This window comes from Stegodyphus dumicola, chromosome 9, assembly GCF_044657685.1.
Source record: "Stegodyphus dumicola isolate Sdum_Otavi_A_Nest chromosome 9, ASM4465768v1".
Lineage (NCBI taxonomy): Eukaryota > Metazoa > Arthropoda > Arachnida > Araneae > Eresidae > Stegodyphus > Stegodyphus dumicola.
The window spans coordinates 11379203-11399578 of NC_140776.1; the positions used below are offsets into that span (position 1 = coordinate 11379203).

Below are 20376 nucleotides of genomic sequence, written 5' to 3' on the forward strand. Positions count from 1 at the left end.
ACATTTGATTGGTTCTTAACATATGATTTGATTTCATTGGAAATTTCTATGTACACTGGCTTTTTAAAAGGAAACGACATAGTCAGTTAAGAAGCAAAGCAATGGAGATGTATTAGCTCTGGGAAGCTAATAGTAGTTTTTTGTGCCAAGAGTATTTATACCAAGTCTGAGGTATAAGTAGAGCTAATATGTGAATGGTTAATTTGAAGTTGTTACATAACATAGATGTAACTATGTTACATAACTTCTATGTTCATAACATAGAAGATTCTCGAATTTGGGAGAAGATTTAGATCAAATCACCAAATCTAGAATTGTTAATTTTGAGGTTGGCAATTATTTTTAAGGCAGCTATCGTATTTTCTTATGTCTTACATGTATATAAATGAATAATTATAAAGCCCCTTCCCCACAAAAAAAAAAAAAAAAAAAAAAAAAGGTTCAAATCTTAATCCTGAGCAGCCACAAGTGGTGCTACAAATGTAAAATAATGTTTTTAAAATGTTAAACTTTAATTTGTATCTTTGTTGGTTCAGAAACAAGTGATTTATTTACTTTTGCACCAACTTCCTGATGAAGATGCAGCAAAATATGCAAATTTTCTTTTTCATTTTTAGTTCTGCATGTTTTGCCCTTTTGTGCAGTTTGTCAATGTACTTCTGGTTTTTGGTTTTTGCATATACTTTATTCTGAGTTGGAATGTGGAATGAATTTTAATTTATTCTTCATTCTATATGTGTGATTGTGTGTGTATATATATAATAAAATATGAAAATAAAACCACATACCATCTTCTAATTGCTTTTTCAGCTCTTCAATTTCATCTCTAAACTTTTTAAGCATAGTATCTTTAGGATCTTCATTAATGCGTGCCTTATTTTTAATGTTCTTAGCTCTGTTGGCATATCTCAAAGTACTCAAGCTTTCATCATAATTGTATTCAGCTGGCCCAATATTAGCACACTAAAATGAAAATGCAGATAAATTATGATAAAGTGATATAGATGAAATTTTTATACCTACTTATAAAAAATGTATGAACAGACCTTTACATTCTTCTGCATATGTCTAGTCAATACCTTAAATTCAGTACATAAAACTGTTTAAAGTTGACTTAAAAGGCAGTTTCTATACACAAGTTATATGGTATATTTATTTAATAGTGAAATATTCTTACACCATAATATGAAAAGGTGAATTAATCTAAACATATAATATAAAATTAAAAATATTCTTCAGATCCTCTGAAATGTTTTCTATCTTTGAGATTCTTTCTCTTCATATCATAAAGTGCAGATAAAAAATTTTAAAAAGTCTTTAGTGCTGTAAACACTAATGGCTAGTGGTGTCATGGATATAACAATGAGTTAAATAAATTATGCAAAGCAAGCAATACTACCAAATATGTTAAAAACAACCATAAGAAATTTGATGGTCATGCTTGCTAAATGAATTCTGGTTTAATATTTAAAATTCAGAACTATAACTTAATAGGATAATCAGTTAGAGGATGGCCAGGTTATATTAAAATTACCCCAAAACTCTAGCCAAAGTGAAAATGCAATAGAGGATGGTTCTATAGAAGGCCATGCCCTGTGGTCCTAGTAATAGAAGCATTAGAAGAAGTGCAATGAAAGGCATAAGAATATAAATCTTAGGAAATTTCAATATGTTCTTAGCAATAAAATTTATGTTAAAGTACTTTCTATCATTAAAGGAAAAATTAATTAATCATAACTAAAATAATAATTTTTCCTAAATAATAAAATGTTTCCTAAAATTTTCTCTTTTCTAAGAAATATGAAAAAGGTTTAATTAAGAGCAGAAGATTTAGTAGTATTCATCTAGATAAGAAAAAGTTCAATAAAAGCCATCAATGCAATCATCCATTGCACTAAAAAATAAAAATATTTTACTCAGACTTACAAAACTTTCTATTTCTTGAGTGATTTCAGAACTGTCTGGTTTTAAATGCTTTTTTTTATCTACAGTTGACAGTAATCAATAGAATTAAAGTCAAAAGACAATGCATTGAGAAATATTAAAGAAAAGGGGAAATCTGATTGTTGATGTGGATAAAAGCTTTTTTAAAAAACGATTAAATTAAGTAACAAGTTTCTTCTGCAGAAAAGGGTATTTTGCATCTGTCAAGAAAGAAATAAACCCTTTCATCTTCAGGTATTTAATAACTGAAATGAATGATTCATAATATACTCAAATTATTAGAAATCTTCTGCACAACTGAGTTAAAAACACTTAGATTTTGATATTTTAAAATCAATTCAGAATGCAGTTTCATAGATCGAGAAAAATTGTTGCTGACAAACTGTGGTGTCCTAGTTTGCACAGTAAAGACGCTACAGTTGGTGATTTATCCCATTCACTGCTCCCAAGCATTATGAAATCATTCTGAGCTCAACTTCAAAACAAGTACTGAAATTTCTAAAAATTAACTAGTTTGTTTGCATGATAAAAATGCTATATTCAGTGATTTATCCCATTCACTGCTCCCAAGCATTATAAAATCATCCTGTGCCCAGCTACTAAACAAATACTGAAATTTCTAAAAATTAACTAAAAGAAAAATAGACTGTCGTATTTGATCTGAAAAAAAAATAAAATATTTTATTTTAATACTTAAGAGTTTATTTTTTAACACTGTGATTATTGAAAAGAAAATGTCTTAAGTATTACTATGGAATAAACCAAGAAAATTGAATTCAGTAACAGATTATTTTTAACTCTTTTTCGCTTGATGAATGTGTTTTAGAATTCTACGTATATTTCAGATTCCTATGTCAGTCAAAACTGACATTTTTAATGTTTTAGAAAAATGTTTTTAAAACAGATAAGATTTTTAAAAAATGGACTGTAAGCATTTCGACAATGAAATCTTTATTTTAAAATATTAAATATTTTCCTTAGTGATATTTGCCCTTCTCTAAGCATAATGATTATTTAAAAATTTTTTTATTTTATAATATTATTCATAAAATTTTCCTTTTCTTTCAGTTATTTATTTAAGAAATCAATCAAATAAATAATACATTAATTACAAAAAAATTTTAAATCATTGCTCACCATAAGAGTCTTTGAATTGCCTCCTAAAGAATCTTGTAACAATCTTGTAAGTTTAGAATTTCTGTATGGGATGTGGGTGCTTTTTCCATCTACAAGAGCAGAAATAACATTCCCTAAACTAGACAAAGATAAATTAATTTTTGTTGCTTCAACCAAGCGTTGACCACATGATCCAGTTTTACTCTGACGCTCTGATCCCTAGAATGAATAGAGACAAAATGCAATATAAAATAGAAGTACAAATAATGCTTTGGGCAAAACCTGTTGCTAAAAATTGCATCATATAATATTTCATGAATTAAACTTTCTTATCAAAAGCTTAAAAAAGTTTCTTCCATACAAAATACATCTTTATTTAACTCAATTATTGGTAAATGTGCTATTAGGAAACAGATTTCAACACATAGAGGCCCTTGCTGTTACTTTCAGAAAATTTTCACACTTGTGGATGCGGAAATGTTAAAAAAAAAAAAAAAAAAGAATCAAATAATTCTATACCGAGATATGTAATATGTGGCATTAAAAACATGTTATCTGCAGTTATAACGAACTTGCAAGTAATGCAGTTTGTTAAGCATATACAAGCTGATTGATAATTCGAAAGATGAAGACCTTATGCTTTGCTAAATAGGAATGCTCAAAGACTTAGACATTTGAAATTTGTATTGTATTATGACAATTTTTGCTGAAGTGATAAATGTATGTTAATAATACAGGTGACTATGAATGATGGCATAGTCACCTGTATTATTAACATACATTTAGCATAGCAAATTGAAAAATTCTGAAATGACTCAGCTAAAAAATTTTTCTAATATAACAAAATTATACATTACTGTAAATTTTACCAAAAAAAAAAAAAAAAAAAAAAAAAAAAAAAAAAAGAGTGAAATAAGATCATGATATTATAGGACCTTTCATACATATATGTAAACTTGGACATGTGACAAGCAAGCAGACAATAGAATGTTTTCTAATATTCTCTTGCAGTGCATTACAATATATTTTATTAAGAAACAAACTCATTTATGTTAAAAATTAAAATTTCATATGCCTTGTAGTTGTCATCCTATCAGGCTTTATACTGTTATGAATTTTGTATAATGTAACATGAATGTCTTCAATGCAAAGCTTTCCCGGAAAAATAAGTTTGCAGGGGCCAGTCATGGTAAATGGCTATACTCACCTAACTGGCGAGGTATTGCAAAGCTGGTGATGGTTTTGGCAAATAATTTTTGTCACCGAAAAGCACCAAATGTGACAGCTGTTTGGCATTATTTTGGTCCTGAACCGATATAACTATAATTGGCCTAAATACCTATGTAACTGTAACTGTATCTAGCCCTTATATATATGACAGTAACTGTATGTTCCTTCCAGTAATTTTGAGAAATGGAAGGTGCTGGAAATTTCTTGGTGGACAAAGGAAAACTATATAAGACTGGTGAGAGTATCAATTCCCAATTTTTTTTAGTTCAGAGTTGGCTTTGGAGTATTAAGAGATCACAGTGGGAGCTTCACTGTTAGATAAGCTTTGCATTGCATTGTGTTTAACATTCTTAGTAGTTTGTAGTAGTAACTACTGATTGTGCTCTGTCATACTGAGAACAGCTGTATGAGTACTTTTGTGAGAAGTTTCAGAACTGTAAAGTGTTTCTTTTGTGAAAATAAAATTTATCAAGGTATTATCGTTTTTGTGGCCATTCAATCCATTACAAACCTGAGCGCACATAACAATATATATATTCATAACGCCTTCATGACAGGTGGATGATACACATCAGTACGCAATGACATGCCATTTAGCACAACTCACCTTGGAGATGGTGTGTTGTTACAACACTATGATCTCGCAGGATGGTTTATTTCATGTCGCTAAACCTAACTTTAAAAAAAAAAAAAAAAATCATTAAAAGTATCTTTTAATGAATTGCTCTGATTTTTTTTGTACTGGTATCTAACAGTAATATAATAATAAATACAGCATATCAAGAGATTCTGAAAAACTTTTAATAAAAATCTAAATGTAAAATAAAATATTTGACTCATCTTGATGAAGTGTTGTACAAAACTTACCTAAATCTATATCTAAACACACGTAAAAAATAGTAAAATATATGATTAAATATTTTAGCATAAATGATTCAGAAAGGAGATAGTTTGTGATGGTGCAGTTGCTAGCATTTCAATAGTTATGAAATACATTTTCAGGTCGGACGTTTTAATTATTCCTAGCAGGATAATTAATCCTAAGAATCCCCACATTTTAGATTGATCTAAAGGACTATGCTTATTTTGGATAAAGATGTATTTTCACTCATCTTTTGTTGATAGAAATTATTAGTTTCTTGAACTATTGGGTTCATTAGATTATCATTGAAAAAATGGTGAAAAAATCAATTTCATTTAGATAACTTTAAATTTATGGTTAAAGTGCAGAATTGCCCACTAATATGGCACGTATCGATGCACAATGCCAAGTTTGTGCAATTCTCTGATTTTTTTAAAGTGAAAATAGGTCGATGTGTACATGGATACTGAGTTTGTGCAATTCTTGTTATTTTCAATTTGATGCAGAATCACCCATATATATGGTGCATATTGATGTGTACGTGGACAAAGTCAAGGGAGTGTGGAATGCTAAGTTTGTGCAATTCTCTGATTTTTTTTTTTTTTTTTTTAAAGTAAAAATAGGTTGATGACTTGTTATTCTTGTAATTCTTTGACTTGTTATTTTCAAGTTGGTGATTTTGAGAAATGCGCCAAACAGAAGGTGATTCTGCACTTTCCCCAAATTTACTTCTGCAATTCCCTTAAACTCATAAGGCTTCAATTATATAATAGATCGAGTTCATGATGGAATATTCACTCTTGTGCTAGATTGTGACGTGAAAGCAAAACAAGCTTTCAATTCAGTGTCTGACAAAGTTTTGGCAAAATCGCTATCCTCACTTAAATCTAGTCTTCAGTATGAAAATAGTCACTTGTGGACTCGTTTATAATTCGATTATATTTTTCTTCTGTTAAAAACTTCTTCCTCTTAGACATCATACTATTAATTTAATTCTCTTAAGCAGGGAAAAAATTTACATCTGCTATCTAAAGGAGCAAACTGAATACAAATGATAGTTCTTAAAAACCACAGCTCCATGCCTAATCTCCCAATATGAAAAAAAGAAAAACCAAATTTGGAGCATCCATGCGAAGCTTCAACTGTGCATTAGCTGGGTTTTGTTCATTTTATATCTGCTGCTCGTAAAACTAAATGAATCACCAGAATCAGAAAGTTCTTCACAGACATAAGGTCAAGACTGTATAAATAAGCTAGCTGTAGTGGACATGAAGTGTCATCTAGTGATTTAAAAAAATTCTAAAAGAAGATGTAGGTTTGAAAGTGCATATAACGATATACCCTTCTGGAAGATCAATGCAAGTGGCGATGCACCAATGCATCACCTAGCTGCTAGTGACATTTGGGACCGATGCATATAAAAACACATCTGTATCCAGAGGGTTTTCAGTTCAGAAACATGCCATGACAAAGGGGTTAATGGCCAAAAGCTTAGTGAATAGACTAGTTATGATAAAATATTCCCACTGTAAAAACTGGTATATCATAAAACTATTCTGATTAGATTCAGATGTGTATTGGTACACTGGAATAAAATACCATATAGCTCACTAAATGATAACTAGTGACATACCTAGTTGAACATCCGAAACCTAGCAGTGTTAGCTATCCTCTCACGCTTACTAATTCTAATCAAGTTAACAGATACCCCGACACACCAAACTGTCAGATATACTAAGAAATCTATGCATCAGTACCTTAAACATTGAAATATATTTATTTAACCTGAATGATATCACACCCTTGTCTAATATCATTTTACCCTCAACAAAAAGGGATTTATTAACACCAGCATCACCAAAAATCAATTACAATCTCAGTATTGTCAATCAGTCGGTATTTAACAGTTTCTTCTAAATAGATTCTACTGAACTTGGTTTTTCTTCAGAAATGGATAGCATTGGTGAAACTAGAAGCTGACTTAAGTGCTTAATGAAAAACTTCCTCAAAATTAGCAAATAAGTCACATAGCATCAATTTCAGTAAATAAAATTCAGATAAAATGGATAGGTGAGAGTTTCCATTCTCTAAAATAATATTGTTTTAATCCCAGCAGCAATATGCAATTCTAAAGCAGAATAAATGTTTATTATTTGTCGGACACTTTTCTATTAATGAGTTATATTACTGTCTCAAATATTAACTATATTAACTGGCTGTAATTCATTTATTTGATAATGGAAGTTCATAATATTTTATTCATTTATAAATAATAAAATAATAGCTACAACGGAAATGTGATTATGCTATTATACAAGGTGTGACTGTTAAGCTTTAAGGTCATAAGTAAGTCCATTCTCAAATTTGTAAAATTTCAGACATTAACAATTTGCAGTAACGTTTATTAGTTTGCAATATGTTTTTGAAAGCATCTAAAAATATAATAGCTAGTTCCATCTTTATAACTTGGATTTCCTTAATAAAATGCTTTGATAAGTTTCTAGAATTATTTTACTTAAATATAATTTCATACACTAAACAGTTCATGATTTAGTATTATATAGCATCTATCTTTGTTTTATTTTCTAGGATTACCTCTTTTGCATCAAATATCTATCATTGTAAAAACAGCTAGAAGTGTTACAAAACCTTTTGAATAAATAATATGAATCAGTACTTTAGTCATTAAAACATACGCACTGCTAGATCCACCAAGTGCAGTTTTCCAGCTCGAATGTGCTCCTTTCCATCAAATCCTTCTTCACAACTTTCAACGGTAATACTAAATATTGCATGTGACCTAGAGCTGTGCAAATTCATGTTAGTTGCTCCAACAACTCCTATAATTCAAAAATAAATAAATAAAACTTAAAAATTTTTTATTGCGTGCATATATAAAGATATTAACTGCATTGTCTTATAAAAGATAAAATATTAATTTTGTAATTAGGTTTTCTGCAATACAGTAGAACTCAATTACCCAAACTAACTTGAGACCACAGCCCGTTTAGATAGCTACAAAATTTGCATAAATGTATTTTCCTTTGCTTAAGGCTAAATATAAATTTAACAAAAATAAGGAAATTTTAGTTTTTCATTTATCATGGTTTATTTTATCAAAGTTACATAGTTAAAAACAATGATATTTTTTTTCCTGTTACAGAAGATGAAAAATATACTTATATTAAAACATTGAAAAAGAATATTAAATAAAAAATTATCAGAAGCTTATAATTTTAAATGGTTCAAAAGAAGAACAAATTACCAGTATAACTACAAATTTACAATTTTTGATCTTCATGATGACAATGGTGTGATTATAGAAACAATTCTTTAACTCAGTTTTTAGACATTTAAAATATTTTAATTTTTTAATGGGACAAAAAAGGGCATGTTTAAATAATAAATAAAAACAGAACAGTTTTTAAACAATATCAATTTTAGATAACAAATTTTATAATTTAATATAAATAAAAGCACAATGTTTTTTTAAATTATCAATTTAGAATGGCATTATAAAAGTCACATGCTTTCAGTGTTATTTTATCAAAGACTACATAGTTAAAAACAATGATTACAATGATGTATTGTTTTTCCTGTTAAAGAATATGAAACATTGAAAGACTTTGACATTGAAAGAATATTAAATAAATAAATTATCAGAAGCTTAAAATTTTAAATGGTTTCAAAAGAAGAACAAATTATCAGTATCACTAAAATTTTACAATTCTTGATTTAACTGATCTTCATGATGATAATGGTGTGATTATAGAAACATTTCTTATGTGCAAGTACACGAGAAATTTCAATGTTTGAAAATATAATTCTTCCTAAATACATTCATTTTGGGTATTCTAATTTAAAATTCTAAACTTTAAAATAATAGTAATTATGTAGAAATTTCCACAAGTAAATTATAAAATAAATACTGAGAAATTACAAAACAGATTTGAGAAAACGCAAAAGCAAATTACAAATTATTATCATACTGATTTTTAACAAATAACATAAAACAGAAATAATATGTAAATGATAGTGGGAAGCAATCTAAAAATATCAATGCTGCAAACAGTCTAAGTTGTATTAGAAATGGTTTAAAATGCCAGCCATCATGATCACATCACAATACAGTGCTACTCTTAAAACTATGCTTGCCTCAAAGATTGTTACAGCTAATTGTGGTGACTACGGATTGTGGCATACAGCATGAAATATTATTAACAGATTATTTGGACTAGTGACCAGAACCCAATAAATTTAACTTCTCAGATAATTCCTTAAAAACAATGCATTGAAACAATATCAGATGATTATTATGACCAGGCCACTAATTTTCCTCACCCAGGCCAATATTACATTCAATTAATGCAAAATATTTATTTCCTAAATTCTGAGATACTGATGATTAGCTTAGAAGAGACGACTGCGAATTTTCACTCAGAAATTGAAAAAATCATTTTCCAAGATGTTTTGCAAACTCCTTACAAATTAGAAAAAGACAAAAATAAAAAATGTTTCCACTAATGCACAATGGATTTCCTTTATTCTTTCATTTCATTAAATTAAATTTTACACACAAGAGTCTAAGCATTTTTCTCTACCATTTTTCCTTTTTCTACTCTATTTTTTCATCTGAATTACAATTTTTTTTTTTTAATTTTTGCAGTATAACTTATTTATTTAACATTACAAAGACTTGAAATCCAGACATCAAATACCCAGAATAATCTAATATCCAGACCATCAGCAGTAATTTTTTTTTTTTTTTTTTTTTAAGTCTAGGAATTGAAAATTTAATATTCTAGGAAAAGCAGATGTGATATAAAAGTGATTTTTCTCCCTACTAATGGAGATTCCAGCATGCCACTTTCAACACCTGCTGGCTATGGATTGTACTGTGCCCAATGACGAAGGGTTTGATTTCTAAAATCAGAAGTGCTGGAGTCTTAAGGCCATCAGAAAAGAAAAATAAAGCAAATAAATAAATAAATAAAATTATTATTAAAATAATAAATAATTAAAATTAAATAAAGTGTAAAGAAATAAACAAAAATTTGATAAATTAATAAAATACCAGATATCATCATTTTTGAGGTGTGGCTGGAATTACAACTTCATAAGAAAAACTAATAAATAGATTAGCCATGATTTGGTTGAAATTAAGTCCTGAATAAACAGTATAATGCAGTATTTCAAAGGATGATATAAAAAAAGACCATTCTTTTTCCAGCACACCAATGAAAAATGATACAATGGTTAAAGCACCATTAATAGAAATACAAAGAATACTAGAAATAGTAGCAGAGTAGAATAAGGAAAGAAATTTGGTTATACAGTCCTTTCATCCAAAATTATGTTTTCCCCGATTTTCCTTCTCCTTTGTAACTTGAGGATGAGTGTCATTTCACCAGTTTCCCCCCACTGTCCTCTTAATCTCAGCATCATGTGTCAAATGAAGGGAGGTTTAGTTTATTTAACTACAGCAAAGCATGCCAGGATTATATGCCCAAGAGGAGGGATGCCTTTGTGGAGGACCTTCTAAGGAAAACTGGCTTTTAACCCCATTATACATTGGAAAAAATCATGAAAACATGCATGCAGTTATGACATTTGTTGGACTCGAAGCCAATTTGAGCTACCAGTGTTCAGCAATGTTACTGCTCGGCCACTAATGTATTCTCTGAGGGTGGGATAGATGGGAGTTCTTCTCTACCTCTGTCTGTCTTTTCATTTCTTATATCTTTAGTCTTTTAACTCCTATCTCTATTTTCATATCACTAGCTAATATTGATATCTACAGTCATTGGTAAATTATTTTTTAACAATTTCAATGCAAGATTATTAAAACTTCTTCCTTAGCTTCTTTTTTAAATATAGATTTTGATCTTAATTTAGATATTTATTAATTTACATACTATACAGAATTTTAGATTGTAAGCAATAATAATTAAAGCATCTACTCTAACTAAATATAGGTTATAACATAATTACTTTTATAAATTAAACTTCTACATACATAAAATAAATTCTTACTTTTATGCAATAATAAGACATTATTTAGTTTTCATTTGCAATTTCTCTCTTTTTAATGTCAAATATAATTCATGCATGGTAACATTTCAGGAATGGTTATTTTAGGTACTCACTTAGGGAGAAAAATGAACTATTTAAAACGAACTAGTGCAATGTAACATTTTTTTAGTATTTCAATTTGTTCATGCAAATGAAAAAAATACTTATTTTACTGTCAATCTGTAACCTCTGTAAAATATCTGTCAATAATATGTTAAATGCAAAGTAACTTCTTAACCAAAAGACTTACTACTCAGAATTTTCCATATGTATAATGTGATATATAATTCTATTGTATTGTATAATTGTATGTATAACCTTTTCTGATTATCCGCACCTCCAATGAAACATTGCAAACTCGTTGCCGACTTTGGAAAGCATTTGCGAACTCGTTGACACCTTATTTTTTACCAAGCTAATAAGCGAGAGGCAACAGCCACTTTCAAAATAGCTGTCCATTAAGAATTCCATATCATATAATAAATATATTTAATATTGGTAAATAATATAAAGAAATATTGGTAATAAAATTCTTATCTTTTCCAAGAAATCCTTCTTTTTGCACTATTGTTCTCCCAATGTTAAACAGTGATCTCCTTTCACATTCAAAAAAAAAAAAAAAAAAAAACCGTAGAATTGCACAAACTCAGCTCCATATAACTTCTGCATTGTGCATCGACCAAAACAGACATGTGCTGCGTGCATACCTGGAGTTAAATATTTTCTTGCGACATGGTGCTTTGCCTCATGAATACTTTGCTGTGGTTATTCAGTGGGTGTGAAGACAATCAGAAAGTACCCATTTTTAACTTAAAACATATTCATGAAAAATTATTACAGAAAAATTTTGAGCCAAAAGAAGATAAATATTATAAAGTAGCATTAATTGCTATTTCTTTTGAATTATCATATGTCCTTTCATATACTTTAAACTCCTCTCTTCAATAATGAAAAACTAATATTTAGATTTAAACCTGTTAAAAAAAGCAGATTTGCTAAAATTGATTATATAACATTGATTTATCAAAATTTAACTGCAGTGTTTTGCGTTAAATTTTAATTGTCACCTTCCACTTCATATAATGAATAATCTTTCAGACAATCTCAAAATAGTCATTTTGAACAGTGTTCAATGAATATGCTTAATAAATATGTTATTTTACACTTTTATACATATCTTCATGTTATTCACATTAAATACTTACTATTTTTGCTTCCAAGTGTCATGATACGATCCAAGTCATCAGCATTTTTTACAACCACACCTGTCAGATTTTTAACATAAACTCCAATGTCTGGGCGCTCTTTCACCTAATGAAAAATAATATTAAAATATAATATGCCTCAATATTTTTATAATAGTCTGATGTTTTAAAATATAAGCAAATACAGCAAATCATCGTAAAGTATCAAATATATTTAAAAAAAAAATTCTGACAGTGTGAGAAAATGTTCAGAGGAGGGATAAAATATTTCTGTATTTTATTTCTTTTTTCCTCACTTCTCTCAATGAAATCAGAATGAAAAGTTTCCTGAGTGAAATTTATACCTCATTTTTGGTTACAATTAACTGAATGCTGTTTAAAAATGAATAAGATAAATATAAGTAATCATAAATATATAGACAATAACAAACATTTCATGCACGACAATGGACAAGAAAGTTACAGTGAAATAAAAAACTATTTTCCAGTTATTACTTTCCTCAAATGCTAAAGATAATCTATTTTTGTTAACTGATATTAACTTTGTTATTTCTCTCAGAATTGTTTTAATGTTATGATAATTACATTTTTATGCATATGAAAGTCAAAATATATATGCACATATGTTAAGTAATTCTATGCTATTCAACCCAGTTGTATCAAATCTGGTATGAATATTCTTTCATTACGCGATAAAAAATACTATAGAGTATATTGCTCCTCTTCATCAACCCTAAGAAAAATATCTGGAAAACTCTACAAAGAAAGCTAGAAAATATCTATAAATTTTCATTAATGACAATAATTATTCTCCATTCTTCCCAGTTATTGCTAAGCAATACTACTATAAAAGATGAGCAATAAAAATAATATTTAAATGTAAGCAACAAATTGTGAAATATATATTTAAAATTATTATACAATTTACTTGAGACAAGAGTTTGAAAAATATATAGGTACAGTTAGAAGCAATAACAATGATAAAAATAATAATAATATAGCTTTAATAGTCCTTTTTAAAGTCTATAGTGTATGCTTCTTAAGAGACATAGACTTTATAAGCTTGCAAAACATGTAAATGTATTGAATGCCATTCTGTGGATAACAAAGGCTACTAAATCTGTATCATAAAGTTGCATTCAGTACTGTTTTAAGAATGCAGGGCTTTGAAATTCAAGTTTCAAGTGCTCTCGGTGAAAATACTACTCAAGAAAATTAATTGTTTGAACCTGTCAAAATCAGTGGCTGTGCTCAAATGCAAGAGGATTTAGAAACCAATGAAAATGCCTGGACTGAAGACATGAATAACAACATAAAATCAACTGCAGTTGATAATGTGAACTTTAACAAAAGTAACTTGGAAAGAAATTAGGAAGATGAAGAACAGCCAGACTTAAAGCGTCACTCAAAAACTATACAGATGCCTTAAAATAATCTCCCAATTAAAAAAAATTCATGGTAACTGTTGGTAACAGTGAAGGACTTGAGATCATCAGTGACTTTAATATCCATACAGAAACAAATGCTTGTAAAGCACAGACATTCAAACAAACTCATGTAATGAGTCACTTTCTATCAATTTCTGTAAGCACAATACTCTACTGTTCATTACATATATTTTTGCAGCAATTTAACTTTTTTAATTAAGAATTTTCCTTTTTTATTAACTTCAAATTCAAATAAATACCTGTCACTTGGTCTCTTATATATAATTTATTTAAAACTTGATACAACCTGAATTTTTAATTAAATTACTTTTTTTTTGGGGGGGGAGGTATGTACTCTCTGAAGAAGGGACACCTCTATTTAAGGGACAAAAATGTTTGGTCCAGTGGGTGTCCCTTATTGGAAGGTACTACTGTGCTTTTAAAAACTACTGTTAGAACATATTGAAATAGAAATGCATTAAATTCTGGACAGAATTGTTACATATGTAAAGAATATTGGTTAGCAAATATGAGAACTTATAGATGCCCATAATAAAATTATTCAGCTAAATTAATAAATCCTAAAATATAAATTATGTATTTGAAATACCTCTAAGCGTATACTTTGATCTTTTCCAAGAAGATCTCTAACTTCTTCATTATATATCTCTAAATATGTAGCACGGACAAGAAACCTATAAAAACGTAATTTTAAATATTTTTAATTGAACTAAACAGCTAAAACAGAAATAAGAATAAAAAATGTAATAACTACATCCACAGTTTCAACATGTGGTAAAACTTTTTTTTAAAAAAGTATCATTGTATTTTTAAGTACACCTGCAGCAATAGGCAACACACACACATGCACATATGTTTGAGTCCATGTGGATTTATGTGCTTTATATTTAACTATAATTTCACTAAAGAGTATTCAATTGATATAAAAATGTAAATATTGGCCATATAGATTTTTTGTTTCTTATCATAAAATTTCTTGCTGCTTAGAAAATTAATTTTTTTATCATCATTCATGAAAAAAATTATAAACTGACATCAAGTTAACAATGAGATGGCAGCTTTCGTGTGGATGCAAATAAAAAAGTAACAAATTCAGAACTAATGATTACAAGAACACATGACTTTAGAAATAAACAACCAAGCAAAATTTCTTTTTTATCCCAAGGTTTTACAGGACCTTAATTTAAGGGGTTTCAAGGACCAGGATACAAAAAAAAAAAAAAAAAAAAAAAAAAAAAAAAAAAAAAAATCAACTCATTATCTTTATTTTAATATTTTTACATTAAAGTCATACCATACATTTTTGGCACTACATTGGCTTATTTCTTTCTTCATTCTTTTGGTTTGATATTAGATGAAACAAAATGGTTGAAAACAGCAAAGGAAACATTCTCTAATTTTAAGCCAAGATCCTCCAAAAATTCATCATGACCCACATTAATTTTTCTTTTTGTGAATAAGATTCCACCAGTTTTCTCGTTTTCAGCAATTTTAATGTTAGGCTGAGATAATGAGGAATTGGCATGTGCCTCTTTCATGTAATTAATTATTCCAGTCAACCATTGCACTATAATTCACTGGAAGAAAAACTTCCTCTTATCATGAATAAATAAATGAATAAAATGGTAATAACATAAGGAAGTTATGATCCAGAAAACCGTATTTGTATGTGGACATTTTTTGCTTCCTAGCATGGACAAAGGTTACACAACCATTTCAGTTTTTAATCAGATTCCAATTCCACTAAGTAGTTAATAAAACAAAATCCTTGTTAATAGCTCTTTGCTAAAGAAACATGAGAGCCACTTGTCCATCTCTTGGTAACTCTTAGGTTCTGAACTCCACAGCAGTAAAAAAAAGAAGAATATTAGATGAAATGTTGTTGTGAAAGCAGATAGTTTTAAGGATGATTATTATTGCCGAGAAGAGAGCTAAGAAACCTGATGCCAAGTGCTATGGCCTTAAATAGAAATTACCTATTTTCCCTTCTCACTAAATCAAATTTTGCATTTCCTTACAAGAAGGTCTTAAATTAGCTATGTAAATATTAAATTTATTTTTGAGATTGGCAAAATGAGTTCTAAAAGTAAGTTTGTTATTGAGTTTGATGCCAAGGTATGTGTGACTTCATGTTTCTAGTGTATTTCTTCTTCAAATAACATGGGAGTAGATGGTGAATTGAGTGACTGACTATGCATAATAGCATCACGTTTGATTTTTTTAACATTAAATGAAATTCTTATTAGATTTAAATGGTTCCTCATCTATAGTTATTTGTTAATAAATATGGGTATGGAAATGAGTTGTTTTTATTGTTTGCTAGAGTTTTACAAAACAGTGTGGAACATTTTTGCTGCTTCAAGAAGAATGGCTAACCTTTCTTGAAATCAACAGAATTTTTCTATAAAACCGTCGCTAATCTGAGACTGATTTTTATTTATATTTGATATTGGTCTGCTTCTCTTTAAGTTATTTTTACTATAATTGAATGCACTCTTAAAAATTTTCATCTATTCCAATTTCATAGTTTATCACTATTTTCATTGTGACTTAAAATTCTTTATTTCTAGAAATATTGTAGTTTTCAATGATTCATTCCTTCCTTTTGCATTTTTCTTTTGCTATAGTATTTTGTGATTTTTGTTAGTTCTTGTTTATTAATCCTCACAGATATTCACTTCTGCTGGTTCATTTCGTATTTTTGAGGTTTTGTAAGTTTAAATTTTGCCTTATTTTTATACTCTCTTTTCCCCATTTTACATTAGATTCTGCTAATTAATCTCTCTTCACCTGCATTTTTAAAACCTCTTATTGTTCCTTTTTTACAGACAATTCTACTTTCATTTGTTTTTTCTGATTACCTTGGCTTTTGAAGTCTTTCTTTGCAGGTTTTGAGTTTATTTTCACTTTCTACTTTCATCTTAGCTTTTTTTTTTGTTTATTTCCTATCTTTTCATGACTTGTTTAATTTCTGCCTTTATTTTCATTTTTTTTTTAAGATGCTGTCAGAAATTACCTGTTTTCTTAACTGCACATGAAATTTTTAAATCCTTTCTGGTGTTTTCTTAAAGGAGAGAAAATCATTATTAATGCATAATCCCCAGTATTCAGGTATTTTATAAATATGGAGAATGTCTAGTCCTTCATGTTAATGGTTGGGCTTAGAACTGACTAATATATCACATAAAAATTTTCATTATCTCACAGCAAAAAAGCAAAAATGAAACTGGTTGTTCTCTCAGAAACAATTTGGAACATAAAGGATATGATAGTCAAGCATATGAAAGTTGGATGTTGAAATGATATGTCCTTATACAGGAGTGGAGCTTTTCAAATACTTATTGATGAATTGGATTTGTATAAAACTGATCTCACTGCCATTCAAAAAGTATGACAGACTGGTGGGGGCCTATGAGGGGGAAAAACATACTGTATGTTACAGTTATGATCCTAAAAAGTATAATTTTGATACTGGATTCATTGATAATAATAATAATAAAAAAAAAATAAAGATCAAATCTTCTAGAATTGAAATATGTTTTTTGATTTAACCCCTTAAATTGTAATAAAATTAATTTCGTTCTGCAGCGGTAACATGTTACAAGAAAACAAGTTTGAAAATTTTTCCTTTCAGATTCAAATGTAGTTAGTTTCCCTGCCTGACAGTGCATTCCTCTTTTCTGTGAGTTAGAAAGGCTACTAACCCACACACCCTGCCATATCGAAACCCAAGTACAGTACAAAGTCTTTAATCCGGATGTTCATAATCCGGAATAATCTATGGAGTTGCCAAAGGATTTAAAAAGCGAAAGCATGTTTCGATGTCCATCAAACAAAAAGTGGAATTGCTGCAAAAAATGGATAAAGGCATATCCTTTGTTTCTCTAGCCATTACGAAATCCGTTTATCAATTTCACGCTGCTCTGCGGGGGGGGGGGGGGGGAGTCGTGGTGCGCAATGAACTAGAAGTTGATCTGTCAGCACTATCCTCATCTTCAGGACAGATGTTTTTATTTTGTTTGACTTATGATTCCTTACTAAATGTAGTATTTCACCTCGATGTACTCCATCATTGATATGATTTAAATCAAATTCCTCGTCCTTATAAGTATCATGAATACACATCAAATAGTTTTCTGGTTGCAATTTTCTAATTTCGACTAAGCGTAATGTATGCTTTACACATGTGCACATTGAAAGAAATGTTTAATAAAGTAAACAAATAAATATTAAGGGTTTTTTTTTTTTTTTTTTTTTTTTTTTTTTTTTTTTTTTAATTTTGATACCCTTTAGATCATAATTGCTCTTTATTTCATAAATTATGGTTTCATATTTTTAATTATATAATTTCTGCATAACATCTAACCAGATTTAAATTGATGATCTATAATCCAACAAAAATCCTAATCCAGAATCGCCGAAGTCTCGACGAGTCCGGATTAAAGACTTTGTACTGTAATTTGTAAAGCATTTGCCACTGGGGCTGGTACAAATGAAAGGAAACAGAAATAGTCCTTTTTTAGTCTATAAACATGTGCCATTATTCTGTGAAGAAGAAAGGGGTAGTTTTGTTCTTGAACACAACTCTCCGAAGGGAAACTTTTCTTCTCTTCTCTGAAGGAAAACTTCTTTTCTAGCGCTTACTGCTAGCAGTCGCTTTGATGAAGGGAAGAAAAACATGCTTTGCAATAAAAACTGCAGGCATTTATTTCTTGGGCTTGGACTAATTGTATGTTAAGCATTTGATGACACAATATACTCAGGCAAATAACTGCAAAATGGTTTTCTCACCCAAAGTTAAGTTGGGCAAATCAGGAAGAGGAATACAAATCACTGCATGATGGTTTTCTGATCTCGAAATAACTTGAGCAATCAGATTAAAGGGAGAAAAATTGTATTTTTATATAACTATAAAAGAATAATCTGATTTACATAAGTGGTATTTCTGCATCCATTATATTAAAATGATGGATTCATTATATAATATCTCATAGCCACAGAAAATACCACCAAAAGTAATGTTAACACATCTCATGTCTAATTATTTTAGTGTGTTTCTAAATACAGGAATGAATACATCATAGACTGCTGGATTTGATGTACACTCACATGAAATAATAACAAAAATTATCATATGATTAATTTTGAAATTTAAAAAATAAAAATCATTACTGGGTTTTTGAGTTTGAGTATACCCAATTAAATCCATTTTACAGCTGGGAAATTATTTTTCTTAAGCTGAAAATGTACACCCAACATGTAACAAAAAGTTTATGTTTTTATAGTAAGGAATAATATGCTAGTAAAACCAGAACAGATTTAAAAGAATTCCTGCAACATTTTTCATCAAAGAAAAAGCTCTATAATGTCAAAAAAAATAAGCTTGTTCTTCTCACAAAAACTGTCACAAAAATTTTTTATTTGTAACAAATATAAGAAATAAAATATGCAACCTTTTATCTCCTTCAGCTTTTGCTATATGTCCAAAAATGTGTGCAAATGAGTTTGGAATAATTCCTTTCTGTTCAGGAATTTCTCGATTGCCTTCCATTGTAAAAGTTTTTCCTGTTCCAGTCTGCCCATATGCAAATATAGTACCTAAAAGTAATTGTTAAAAAGGTGCTCATTTCTCCACAGATTTTAATATAATCAAATATGTTAAATAAATTTATATAAACTATTTTAGACTGTTTTAATTTTAAGTAGTATACAACACAGTTAAAAAAATTCAGTGTAAATGAAAGTTCTATATTTAACCACTTCACAGTTTTGCCTGAACGCCGTTTGGATATTTGGAAATGGCATTTTTTTTTATTTTCCTGAGCTTTTTTCTAGTCTAATACACTGATTTGCCCGAATTTTTTGCTTGTTTAGTGTGTAATGTTTGTAACAGATGGCGCTAGTAATCCAGTAAAGTTAGATTTGCAAAACAACTGGTTTCAAGGTTAGGTTTTACTGAATTCTTTTACACAAGTAAAGGCACAAAATGTCTTTTCACTAGCTCAGTGTTCCGGCTACTGCGAATACTATTTCTTTTAAATTTGGAACTAAAATAAAAGAAGAAATGAATGATAATGAGCAGCTTATAACTGAAGATAACTCTGAAATTTCACTAAATGATTCTGGAAGTAATGACAGTTTGTTGTCTGACTTCATTAGTGATGAAGAAACGGAGAGTATAGATAATCTAACGCAAATTCGAAACTTTTGTGAACTTGATATTAATAATCCTTCTTTCTTGATATTAATAATTCTTCTTTGGAATCGAACAGATATGTAATAACAATAAAACATTTTAAATTATGGCATCTATTTTTGTAAAGTGTTCTTTCCAGTTTGCTTACTTGTTCGAAAAACGCCAACTTTAAGGAAAAATGTGCTTTTTACGATGAAAATAAAAATTAGCATAAATCAATAAATTCAACACTTGTAATAGTTCTGACTGCTGATTTGGGTTTATATAATGAATTTCTTCATAAAAATGTTTATCAAAAATATG

At 28.9% G+C, this 20376-nt stretch overlaps 1 protein-coding gene across 2 annotated transcripts in view; it reads right to left on the minus strand.

The window, feature by feature from the left end:
* Klp64D (kinesin-like protein 64D) overlaps positions 1 to 20376 on the minus strand; it is a 52715-nt gene that overhangs the window by 20509 nt on the left and 11830 nt on the right. For both annotated transcript variants that reach the window (XR_004758813.2, XM_035363758.2), the window contains exons 4-9: positions 19331 to 19475; positions 14467 to 14551; positions 12430 to 12535; positions 7853 to 7992; positions 3082 to 3279; positions 789 to 963 (exon numbers count right to left, since the gene is read on the minus strand). Coding sequence is in view for 1 of the 2 variants with exons in the window: in XM_035363758.2 (XP_035219649.1) it covers positions 789 to 963; positions 3082 to 3279; positions 7853 to 7992; positions 12430 to 12535; positions 14467 to 14551; positions 19331 to 19475 (849 nt within the window). In the remaining variant the exon portion in view is untranslated. The remainder of the gene's footprint in view (positions 1 to 788; positions 964 to 3081; positions 3280 to 7852; positions 7993 to 12429; positions 12536 to 14466; positions 14552 to 19330; positions 19476 to 20376) is intronic.